The sequence below is a fragment of the Nuphar pumila genome, chromosome 2, assembly GCF_984573655.1.
Source record: "Nuphar pumila chromosome 2, dmNupPumi1.hap1.1, whole genome shotgun sequence".
In the NCBI taxonomy this organism is placed as follows: Eukaryota; Viridiplantae; Streptophyta; class Magnoliopsida; order Nymphaeales; family Nymphaeaceae; genus Nuphar; species Nuphar pumila.
Genome location: NC_143250.1, coordinates 70,266,278 through 70,278,853, shown reverse-complemented (window position 1 = coordinate 70,278,853; position 12,576 = coordinate 70,266,278). Strand labels below are relative to the sequence as shown.

At 40.5% G+C, this 12,576-nt stretch overlaps 1 protein-coding gene across 1 annotated transcript; it reads right to left on the bottom strand.

Moving 5' to 3' along the window:
• Positions 1 to 4,941: 4,941 nt before the first annotated feature.
• Positions 4,942 to 7,109, bottom strand: LOC149845721 (uncharacterized). The gene has a single exon (XM_089997713.1). It carries the CDS (start codon positions 7,063 to 7,065, stop codon positions 5,071 to 5,073), a length of 1,995 nt encoding a protein of 664 aa, XP_089853839.1. The 5' UTR covers positions 7,066 to 7,109; the 3' UTR covers positions 4,942 to 5,070.
• Positions 7,110 to 12,576: the final 5,467 nt, after the last annotated feature.

The window sequence follows — 12,576 nt, the reverse complement described above, 5'->3', positions numbered from 1 at the left end:
CTCGCCTCCGTTTTTTAAAATAGCGGAAAAATCTATGGGATGGGGCTCGACCTGTCAGTACGAGGTTCGACCGTTCTTGCCGCCTTTAACAGAGGTAATCGAACCAAGGACCAAAAATGTGTTTGACTTAGTTAAATTATCAAAATCGTGTTCTAAACTAGATGCACAGAGAATTCAGGCATGTGTTATGAAATTTTGCAAAATGTAGGTTGAAAAACATGATATATGCTTAGAAAATGCTTTGGAGTTGAAAAAGTCTTTCTCAGGCAAAAGGTGAAAATCAATCTCTCAAGAAATTCTGTTGAAAAGATTTGAAATCTCAAGAAAATTTGTAAAGATTTGAGAAAATCACGAATGGTTGAAAATCCTGGGAAAGTAGAAGTACTTCTTGAGAAAAGGTGAACACTTAAAGAGAAAACGCTGGTCAGGAGAACTCTAGCTTTGAAAAGTTTCTCAGGAAAATGATCGAAATTCATTGAAAAACTCTTTTGAAGAGGAAAACCAAAACTCGGAAAACTGAAATTCTGAGAATATTAGCCTTGAAATATTTGAAAATCGATTTTAATTCTTGAGAAAGATGAGAAACTCCTTTTGAAAAAGAATCTTAAGAAAATAACATTTTCCAGGGAAAATCACGGGAAAACTTGACTTGGAAAATCCAACTTTGAAAACTTTCAGAGTTTCCTGGGGAATTGATTTCTATGGATTGAAATTTTCTTGAGAAAATGCAGATGATTTCATGATGCAAGTGACTTGAATGGATGAATGCCCTTTTGAGAAAATATCTTTTCAGGAAAATATGCAATTTTAGGATTAAACTAAGTAGAATTATCACATATTCTGACTATGGCCATAAATAGGTTTATAATTTACTTAGTTAATTCTAAAATATTTTGTAACATTGAAAATATGCAATAAAATTTTGAAAGATAGCCTAAGAGTGTAGGCTCAATGTGACTGATAGGAAGATGTTGAATCTGGGTCTCGTCCATATTCCGACTATGGCCATAAATATGGATTCCACCGAGTTCATCAACTCCCTAAGAGTTGGTGCATGTGCCATTCGTGTACATTCATAGTGGTTGTGAAATATAATGCATGAATCACGCAATCATGATATTACGGGAATTCAATCTATATGGTATGCATCCTTATCTAAACGGAAATGTAAATATTATTCCAAATGTACATTTTGATTATTACACAGATGACATAAAGCAAAAAATAAAATAAAATAAATTTAACTGAAGGTGCCTCCTCTAAGCTTTTCTGCAAGTGCGGGTTAGTATAAGAGATATAGCATACAACAGGAAATATCACATCAATGCCAGGGTGCCAATAATTATGCCTATACTACAATCTAAACATATATATATATATATATACGACAATATGAGGCCTAAATGGGATGTTTACAAGATGCCTAAATACTAAGTTTAAGTAAAAGAAGACATATATATATAGGCTTACATAAAGGAAATATGTTAGGCACAATTGCCATTCTCTCATAATCATTACACTCTCAAGTTATCCTCATTTTATACTCACAATCCTGCGCTGATTTCAATGCTCATACCCTATGAATTGCTATAACTCAAGTCTGCACAGTGGACTAATGTTGTCCCTTAGGTATGCTGGGAATGCCTTATCCAAAGAAATTATCAAGACATCTGAATTCATTGAATGAAAGGCAACTAAGTACAAACATCTTGAAATCTTATAGCTATTCAAAACAGGAACTGTGAATGATGCCTTAGTGAAAATCCCAGATTCAAGGGAACCACGTGACATAAAATATACAAAGGGGACAGCAAGTCGAATATGCAATGGAATGAAGAAATATACGATGGCAATGTGAAGATATAAGTGCAGGTAAGTTACAGATGCATTATCAAATCAAAAGGGAACACATCCAATTTAGAGATCCTACAGGTATATTGAACAACAAATTGAGATAATGTACCATGACAGAATGAACACAACAGATAGGACTTTGCAGAATTTTAATAAAGGTATGTTAATAAAGAACACCACGAAGTTGAACTACCAGAAGTATAGAATAGGGAAGCATATACAGAAAAAAAATATAATACAGGGTATTGGAGATAAACTAAATAACATGCTGAAAGTGTGTTGGGACTTAATGAATATGTTGTAAGTATAGAATACCTTGAGACTGTGTGAGAAAGGAGATAGACCCATGAATAAGATCTAATTAAATACAGTAAAAACCAAGAATTGCTGAGTGAAATTGAGTTATAAATAACAAATGCTTGAGATTAAAACGCTAAATAAAAGTAGCTAACTCTCGTTATATGCAGATGAAGATTAACCAGAAAACACATACCTACAGAAATTAGAACTTGGCATAAAAAAAATTTCAGTAAATACATGCAGTAAACGAACCCACAGTATGTGGAACGGCTGAACTAATATGAACCTCATCCTGTTCAGTCAAATGGTACATCTGACCTTGAATGTTCTAAATAGCATGACATAAAGGGGCTTCAGATGGGCAACAACTTGTTGAGCCACAACTTCAAAAGAACTAACTACCTAAAGCATACAGAAGATGTGTATATTAAATTTATCCTTCTAAACCGATGAAGATGCTGAAAAGTGAAACAGAATTGAGATTGCTAATGGCTATAAATGTCGTGCCTTAGTCAATTGGCACTATTGTTGTACGATAAGCCCTCACGGGTATCGCTTGATGCGATGAAATGCACATACTCCATCAAAATTGGATACTTATGCAGATATTAGTAAAATGCAAAACGCTTAGGCAATGTTGTTGTCAAAACAGGATATGCGTGGGATGATAGGGGAGTGGGAAAGCCACCAGGTTCACAAAAAAAAAAACAGTAAAAAAGGTTATAACAGGAGAGATGCCCTGCATGAGCAGTAGATCAAAAGAAAGGGTTTTATTTAGCAAAATTCTAGTAAAATCAATATTTTCCTGTGGTAGAAATCCTCAAAAAAAGAATCGGTGACATGCTAGATGTGATGATACTGATACGATCCCAAAAAAAAAATGCAAACAGTGAGTGACAGGAAAATGTTATAATGCTTATGATGCGAGGACCATCAAGAAATTTTTTTTTTTAACTGTGGGAGGAGAGAAAGTAATTCAATCAAAAGGTGATGTTCAGATAAATCGATGACATCATCGTAAGACAACATTGATCATCCATGGGAGAAGCGACTAGGGATGCAAATCCCATTGATTAAAGCAATGGATTTGCGATATGCAGCATGATACACAATACCAGAAATCACAGATGATGGAATGCTCCTATAGCACTGTTATGTCATGACAATGGATATCAAATAACGAGAAGACAGAAATGAGAATCTCACCCGATCTTTAGACTGTACACCTCTTGGCTGGGCTCTTTAAAACCGATATATTGAAGGGAAGCAACTCAATGTCCAGGATCGATTGCCAGGAGCTGATGTTTCTTCAGGGTCTTGCAGATCTTCTGACCTTCTTGGCTCTTTGTTGAAGGGTCATGGAAGCAGGAAACCGCTGAGGGGGTCCACGAAAAAGGGGAGAGAAGAAGGGAATCAAAGGGGGTTTGAGAGATGAGGGAGCTGGAGTCGTGGGTCTTCTTTTGCTGGAAAAGAAGGAAGCCAGGTAGATTAGGGAAGAAGAAAGGGGGGTTTTGAGAGCCAGGTTCAAGGAAAATCGTCGATGCCTCTTTTGTGTTGGCCCCTCTCTTTTTAATGGTCGGCCTCCTCCCCCCTTTTCCCCCAAATCCGAGCCTTTTCAATCGGTTTTGATAACCTTTAAAACAAATTTTTGAATTTTTTTGAAATGTTCGCCGTTTTGAGAGGGGGATGACTCCTTTTCTCAAGAGAAAATTTGAAAAACTTAGATAAAAATGGGATTTTGGGTAGGGTTTCACGGTGGCTCCTTTTTGGGGGTTAAAAAGTAATAAATAAATAAAAAATGAGTAAAAAAAAGACGGATTTTGTTTCCTTTTTCTTTTCTGTTTTTTTTTTAAGGTGGTGCCACCTCAACCGGATTTGAAAGCCTTTCGAAAGTAAAAAAAAAATTGTTTTTCTTGGCAAGGAGCTTTAGTGAGATGCCACCTATGTGTGGGCCCCGCTTGAAAATAAGAGATTTGAGAGTTTGAGTGTGACGCCACCTCAAGGCGGGTCCCACATCATTTATAAAAGCAAAATAATTTTTTTTTGGATTTTATAATAGTAGGCTAGTTTAGAAAATACGAAGTGAAAATGGGATTGGTTTCAAAACTAAAAAAAATGGTCCTTTAGGGCAAAATAAAAGATGCAGAGGTTTTATAAAGAGGTTCAAAGTCTTTTTGCAAAAGTTTTGAAATAAAGTCTTTAAAATTGTGTCCCCTTCTTTCCAAATGGCGAAATTTTAAAATCAATATCAAAACTATCCATATTGTTTTCTTGAGAAAACCTTTGTAATTCGGAGTCCTAGGGATAAAATGGGAAAATTTGACAATTTTGAAGACCCAGGGTTTTGAAATCGATTTTGAAAAGGGTTAAAACTCGAATCTTGATTGAGGATTTTGAAATCGAGAGTTCTGGATCTCGAAATGACATGTTGTGCAGTGAAATGTTCATGCAATGTTATGCAAAGACATGTTTTCTAAAATGCCCCTCTGAATTAGAAATTGGAAATTCTAGCTTCTAGTCAAGAGTAGGATTTTGAAATTTTGCGGTCTGAAGGTATTTCTGAGTCTAAATAGAGAAATTTTGAGACACAAGAATGAAATTTTGAACTTTCTGCGAGGTCTAGACTCAAAAATTGACTATTTTACCCTTCAGTGATCTCGGAGAACCGAAATGTGATGATTGATGGAGATGTCAGGGAGGTGAGTGAAAATTTGGCGTGTTTACGCATCGGCTGCTTGACTTTTGCGTTCTCACAAAAATGGATGTGATGTCTTAGCCAAATTTGCTTTTTTTTTTTAAGTCTTACAAGAACTTACTATTTCAAACAATGCTATTCCAACTCCCTTATCTACTTACTTATAGCACTAATTAATCTGCATCTTAGTCTGAAAGTTTGATTTTCTATCACGACGCCATTTAACAGGTTAACCACAGAGGCTCATCAAACTTTCCCATGGTGAGCTTGTCCCCAACAGTATCCAACGTCAGCGATCTGATATCCCACTCTGGCCCACCATGATCATGCCACGCCGGTGTTCCGTTCTCATAAGCATTACACGTCAGCCTCCGCAACCCTGTCCCATCCAATTTGGCGACAAAGATATCGCCGTATGGCTGAAAATGATTGGGCAATGACACGGGCTCGGCTGACACGCCGCCTAGATTGGCGGTGAATAGGAGCAACTTGGAATCGGGGCTGAAGCATACGTGGTTGATCCGCTCTCGGTCCACCTCACTGGATCCGGGCCCACCGGCGATGTGGACCCTGCGGAGATCCGAACCGTCTGGCCGGATGAGGTAGATGCTGAAGGCGTCTGTGTTCTTGGGGTTGTGGCGATTGGAGGAGAAGGCGATCAGATCACCGTCGGGAGACCAACTCGGCATCGTGTCAATCCACTCGCCCTCCGTGAGCCGTCGGATCCCTTGGCCTCCATCCTCGCCGTTGACGGCGTCGACGATGTAGAGGTTCTTGTGCCCGGTCCGGCCCGATCGAAAGACGAGAAATCTGCCGTCCGGCGAGCACGAAGGAAACGCGTTGTTGCCGGTATCCTCTCTCGTCAGGATCTTCACCTCCGCCGGTACCTCCTCCCTGCCGTCGATGCCCGCCGGATCGAAGGAGATCCGAGCGATCTGGACCGTCGCCCTAACGGACTCGAAAATCGGGCCGAGGGTAGTGTAGATGACGCCTTTTTCCGTTGGGCTCCATGCAAGGGAAAACGCCACCCGGTCCTTCACCACCATCCACCGCCTCCGGCCAATTGAATCAAGGATCATAACGCCGGTGACCCCCTCTAACTCTGGGTTGACCGCGATGAGCTTGCCGTCCGGCGAGAACGCCGGGAACGCTCCGGTCAGGCGGAGCATTCTCAGCTCGGGTATCGGGGACCGGACTCGCTCCGCATCGGGAACGACAGAGTCTCCGATCGCCGATTCTCCTCTGAACCGGTGGAAGCCGATAAACTCGGATGAGGCCGAGACGAAGGGGTTGTAGTGGTGGAGGCAGGGGCTAGTGGACTCCGTCACTTTCGTGAAGTTTCCCGTCTCGAGGTCCAATATCTCGATGTGCCGGAACTTCGTCTCCGGCCTCCGAGTAACCACCGTGATCCATTTTCCTGTGTGAGAGGCGGCCGGAGTTAGGGCGTGGAGTCCCGGAGGAGTGATCCTCTTCGGTTCGAGAATCTCCGGCGAGGTGTCGGCAAGGTTTTCCTGCAAATCTACTCGGAAGACGCTCCACCACCCGTCATCACACTTCCGGTGGAAGAAGACGGTGGAGTCGCCGGACCACGTCGGCCAGCCTCCGCCGCAAACCACCACCCGACTGCTAGGTTTTTCCTGCGGAAAAATCACTATTTCCGTCTTTAGCTCGTGGAAATCGCCCTTCCATTGGCCTGACCCGTAAGAAGCGACGGCTATCCATCTTCCCGACCGCGATACCGCCGGGCTGTAGTCGACGACGCTGGGAGGACTCAAGCGAGTGATTTCCCCGCCGTCGATCTTCGTTGAGTACACCGCCGATCGGCTCTTGAACGGTCTATCGGCGTCCTCGTGGCTTGAGACGAAGTACAAATTCCCATCTTTTACCGTCGGGCGATCGAGGAAGGGGCTCTCGGGAACCGCCGGAATCCGGAGAGTCCGACTGATTTTCCGACCGTTGTCGACCGATGTTACGAGGGAATCCGTCGGCGAGGTTCGGAAGAGCTCCGCCGCGCCTCCTCTCTCCGAGACGAAGACGACGGATTGCTGGTCATCGATGAATTGGCCGTTGTAGTTGACGGAGATACCGTCCGTCAGACGGCGTTCGTTCCATTCGTGGACAGCGCCGTGCTCGGGAGAGACGGCGACGGAGAAGAGGTCGAAGCCGTAAAGGGGCCTCCCGACGGACGTGAAGACAACCGTTCCCCGAATCGCCATCGCCTCCGTGATTCTGTGAACAGAGCCTTGGGGTTTGGTTTTCTTGGTTTGATGGTGGAGACGTTGGGTTTCGGTTTTTATAGGTAGATAGCTTCACCAGACGCCACGTGGCAACTTTTATCTCCTTAGCCCCGTCCAAGTGTGAAAGCCGAAGCTTTTTAAGATTCCATCCATCTTATCGGACGACCGGTTCTCAGTTCAACCCGGTTTTCATTAAATCCGAGACACATTGCGGGCCCCAGGCCTAAATGGGACCTGCCTCCGACCAATGGCTTTCTCGGGCCTTGCCTGACCCACATCGACCCGTGGTGCGGTGGTCGTGGTCGCAGTGGTAGGTTCAAGCTCGATTTGGTTGCACTTCTCCAAGTCGAAGACACACTTCAGCGATGTCTCACCGATGCCATAAATTTAAAAATAAATAAATAGTGAAAATATAAGTAGGATATAAAGAAAAATATTAGTCTCGGCTGACAACGGCCCGCTTGAGTAGGAACGGGCGAACCGAGACCAGACAATAGTGTTCGAACCGTGGCGTCCAAGTTTTCAGCTGGGCACATGAGGACGACGGGCACCGCATGAGAATTTTGAGAAGTGGATTGAGTGGTTCAGCCATGGTGAGGGTCTGTTTGTTGTCACAACTCATGGATGCTCATTTTTACTCTAGGGTTGGTTATGTCATAATATCTTGGATATTTTGAAAATATCGAGGTTCAAAATATTTATTATTTCAAAATATGATGATATTACCCTTAATATTTAGTCAAAAACTGTTATAACTTTATTTTCTTGAGTTTTTTCAAGAAATAAAACATAACTTGTAATTCTTGGAGACATTATGAAATAATGAAATGTAAATATGTTTTAGTAATTAGTAGTAAGTTATTATTCCTCGTGTCGTAACAACAAAAAAAGAAATTCACGTTAAAATAGTTTCTTCTTAGAAAGCCAAAGCTAACCCCACGTCTAACGTGCAGGAAACGGATCTCAGAGCATTGAAAAAGGTTATAAATTAAATAGATATTTCTTTTTGTCATGGACCTCCCTTGATTCTCCTTTAAACTATAAGATATAGGAAACAATGGTTGTATTAGTGCACATCTTACAGCCTTAAAATTGGACTACATATTCTTGATCTTGTCAGATGTCTTCGAAGCCCGGATAAAGGAGGGTTGCGGTAGGCCAGTGACGCCAATATAAAAACTTAGTCGCACCCTATGAATATGAACCAATATAAGAATTTTGTTGGGGCGTTCCCTACTGAGTGACGCGTTGTACTTTATAGGCCCAAAGGCAGTGATAAATGGGCAAGGGTTGCTAGGTCGTCGCCCAAAAGCGACGTGTCACACTGACGCCTGGGTGTGGTGTCAAATAGGCAAGGGTTCCCTCACTTTGTTGGATGGGTGAGGGTAAAGAAGATAGTTCAAGACCATAAAATTAGGTTAGCCACTTGGAACATAGGGTCTTTAACTAGTAAGTTGGTAGAGTTAGTAGATGTTATGTGTAGGAGAAAATTTGATATTTTATGTCTACAAGAGACCAAATGGGTAGGTGAGAAAACAAAAGTGATAGAACCGTGGGGATATAAGATTTGGTATACAGGAATACATAGGAATAGGAATGGAGTAGGGATTGTTATTAGTCGTGAGTTTATAGATAATATAGTTGAGGTCCGTAGGAAGGGTGATGGGATTTTACTTATTAAATTAGTATTAGGTACGGATATTATTAATATTATTAGTGTTTATGCACCTCAAGTAGGTTTAGATGATTCCATTAAGCGTCAATTTTGAGAAGATTTAGATGAAGTATACACCTCAAATACTCATCATGTGCATGGTTACATTTACGCTAACTAAGAGATGAATGTACCCAACTATCAGACCTACATTGAATGAAGAATACACATCTACCACGAATATTTAGAAGAGTGTATATGTCTAAGTGCCTATCCCTGAATGTATGTGAAAATGCATCTATAGTATTTGAGATGCCTAAGAGAATGCATATGTGCATGAGGATGTATAGGGGAAAGTAAATATGAAGTTTTAACAAAACAAGTTTCAAAAAGAGTCATATTTTCTGTTTTTTTGGATTTTTTATTGTTTTCTTTTTGGATTTTCTTATTTTTTTGTTGTTTTCTTGAAATTTTATATATATATTTGTATTTTTGAAAAAAACTCTAAAAACTAAGGAATTTAAACTAATTTTACAAAATTTCAAAATATTTACAAAAGAAGGATTTTTCTGAAAAATCAGGGTTATCTTGGGGAAATTTCTTCAGAAAATGTGTTTGGATTCAGGTTTTGAAAAAATGTTCGAGTTTTAAAACTCAAATTGAGAAATACAACGTGATGGATCCAAACGGATGTCGGATGGACTGTCTGAGCTATTTAAAAACTATTTTTGGTTTTTTCTGTAATTTTAATTTAAAAGTTTGAACAATGAGACTCAAATTTGGATCTTGACAATGGATCCGGATCCGAAATCAAGTCAGCTATATAAAATGAATTTAATTTCAGTAAAACTTGAGAAATGAACTGGAATTTAGATTTAAAAGTGACGCAATTGCTCAGAAAAGGAAATCAGGGGCAAAAAGGGAATATTTAAAAGATTTTGAAAAATTTGGGGTGTTCACACCCACAGATTCACATCCTGTACAGGTTAAATCTGTTGCATCCCTTAGGAATGGGAAGGCGTGTCACCCCATTCAGGAATCGATTCATGAACCCAATGTCATACTCACTGATGAGTCGATCTCCTCCATTAGGCCCTAGGAGAAGGGGCAAGGCCCACAGCTTCTACAATCATCATATATTCACCGAGCCCCAGTCTCCTAGGCATTCAGACCGTCGATTGCTTTTAGCAAACAAGAGGTGCAGATGCAAAAGATGCTTGACCTAGTCAAGAAGGATCATGACCATCACTTGTTTGAGATTGCATATATTGATAGTCGATCGGTCCTAGACTCGCCTTTTGAGAGTAGTCGCTCAGAGGAGACTAACCTTTGTTCTTCCTGTAGCGAGAGTCATGATATTATTTTTTGGGGTCGAGTGGGCGGGAATACAATGCGCAGTGTCACAAATGACACTTTTTTTTATAGAGAGCCCGATTGAGCGAGACTTCATGTTCATTGATCTCATGGACAAAGAAGGATTCTCCCAGAGATCCGTCTAGTTGAGGACGTAAAACTTAGAGCTTTATGGGAGGCAGCCCAATTTTTTGATGTACCATTAGTAGTTTTAATAATAATAAGAATAAAGAGTACAATATAGAGAGTACAACGTCTAATAGCTTGCCCAAAGCTAAAGAGAATAACAAAAAAGGAATCACAAGAAGAGAGGGATACAAGATTACCTCTCGAGTGCACAACCCGAGTCAAAACCCATACCACAACCAACACCTCTCTCTGAGGATCAATGCGTGGTGACGAACCTTCTTCCTTCCTCTTCTTCTCTCTACTCTCTCTCTCTCTCTTACTTATTCTCTCTCTCTTACTTATTCTCTCTCTGCACTGTACTCACAACACTCTGCTCCTTTCCCTCCAGCACACAGCCTCTGCACCCCTATTTATAGATGGCATAGAGTCTTCTAGACTCGTTCCAAAAATTGAAGGGGTTTTGAGCATTCAACTTCCTGCATTAATGGAAAGTGGGTGGCTATTTCACTTCCCCACATCATTAATGGAGGGATAGGGCTGACCCTTCAACTTTTCTTGCATTAATGGGAAGTAGTGGGTGGTATTCCACTTCCTTACACCATTAATGAGGGATAGGAATGGACCCAACAATCTCTCTCTCCATCCCAAGATGATATTCAAATTCAACTAATCAACTGGAGTCCATGTTAGCCAGCTGCTGACATGTATTTTATTTCTCCATCGATAAGGTTTTTGTCAGCATATCTGCACCATTATCATTTGTGGAGATCTTTGCAAGATGAAGTAAATTTTTTTCAAACACATCTCGAATCAAATGGTACCTGATATCTATATGCTTTGACTTTGAGTGAAAACTCGTATTCTTGGCGAGATGAATGACACTCTGACTGTTGCAGTATACCAAGTACTTGTCTTGCTCTAAACCTAACTCCTTCAAAAATCTTTTCATCCATAGCATCTCTTTGCAAGCTTCTGTAAGAGAAATGTACTCTGCCTCTGTAGTAGACAAAGCAATACACATTTGCAATTTTGACTGCCATGATACAACTCTCATTGCAAAAGTGAGTACAAAACCTGATGTGAACTTTCTTGTATCAATATCGTCAGTCATATCTGCATCTGCGTAACATGTCAGGACAGGTGGTCTACCCCCAAAGCTTAAACAAACTTTGGAGCTCCCTCTAAGATATCTAAAGATCCACTTTATTGATGCCCAATGCTCTTTTTCTGGATTTGCTAGCAACACCTATTGCATATGCGATGTCTGGTCTCGTACATACCATTGCGTACATCAAACTTCCGACTGTTGAAGCATAAGAAACTTTTTTCATTTTCTCATTCTCCTCATCACTTGATGGACTCTGCTCTGAGTTCAGCTTAAAGTGATCTGCAAAAGAAGAACCAACTGGCTTTGCATTGTTCATATTGAATTTGTCTAACACCTTCTTGATGTACTTCTCTTGTGATAACCATATCTTCTTGGTTTTTCTATCATGAGAGATTTGCATGCCTAATATTTCCTTTGATGACCCCATGTTCTTCATTGCAAAGGTCTTACTCAGTTCCTTCTTCAGCTTGTCAATTATAGACATATTTTTTCCAAGGATAAGCATATCATCAACTATAACAAGAGAATAACAAAATTCTCACTGAACCATTTTATGTAGACACAATGATCTGAAGTTGATCTTTTTGTATCCATTTTCAGCCATAAATGAATCAAATTTCTTGTACCATTGTCTTGGAGCTTGCTTCAGCTCATACAAACTCTTTTTTAACCTGCATACAAGATTTTCTTTACATTTGACTTTGAAGCCTTCTAGTTGCTCCATATATATCTCCTTCTCCAAATCACCATGGAGGAAAGTAGTCTTCACATCTAGCTGCTCAATTTCCAAATCTAGGCTAAAAACAATACCTAGAGCAGCACGAATAGAAGATATTTTAACAACAAGAGAGAAAATCTCTTCAAAGTCAATACCTTGCTTTTGACCAAAGCCTTTCACAACCAATCTAGCTTTGTACTTTGGTTGAGAACATTGTTCTTGAGTCTTCAACATAAAAACCCACTTGTTCTTCAAGGTCTTTCTGTCTTTTGGTAGTTCTACCAAGTCATAAGTGTGGTTCTTTTGTAATGCATCCATCTCATCATGCATAGCTATTAGTCATTGTTCTTTTTGCTCACACTTCTATGTTTTCTGGTAACTCTCTGGTTCACCTGCATCAGTAAGCATCACATACTCATATGGAGAATACCTTCTGGAAGGCTATGAATCTCTGGAAGATCTTCTCAGTTGGGGTTCTATAGGAGGTTGTTCTCCAACTTCTTTATGCTCAACATGGCCTGCAGATAA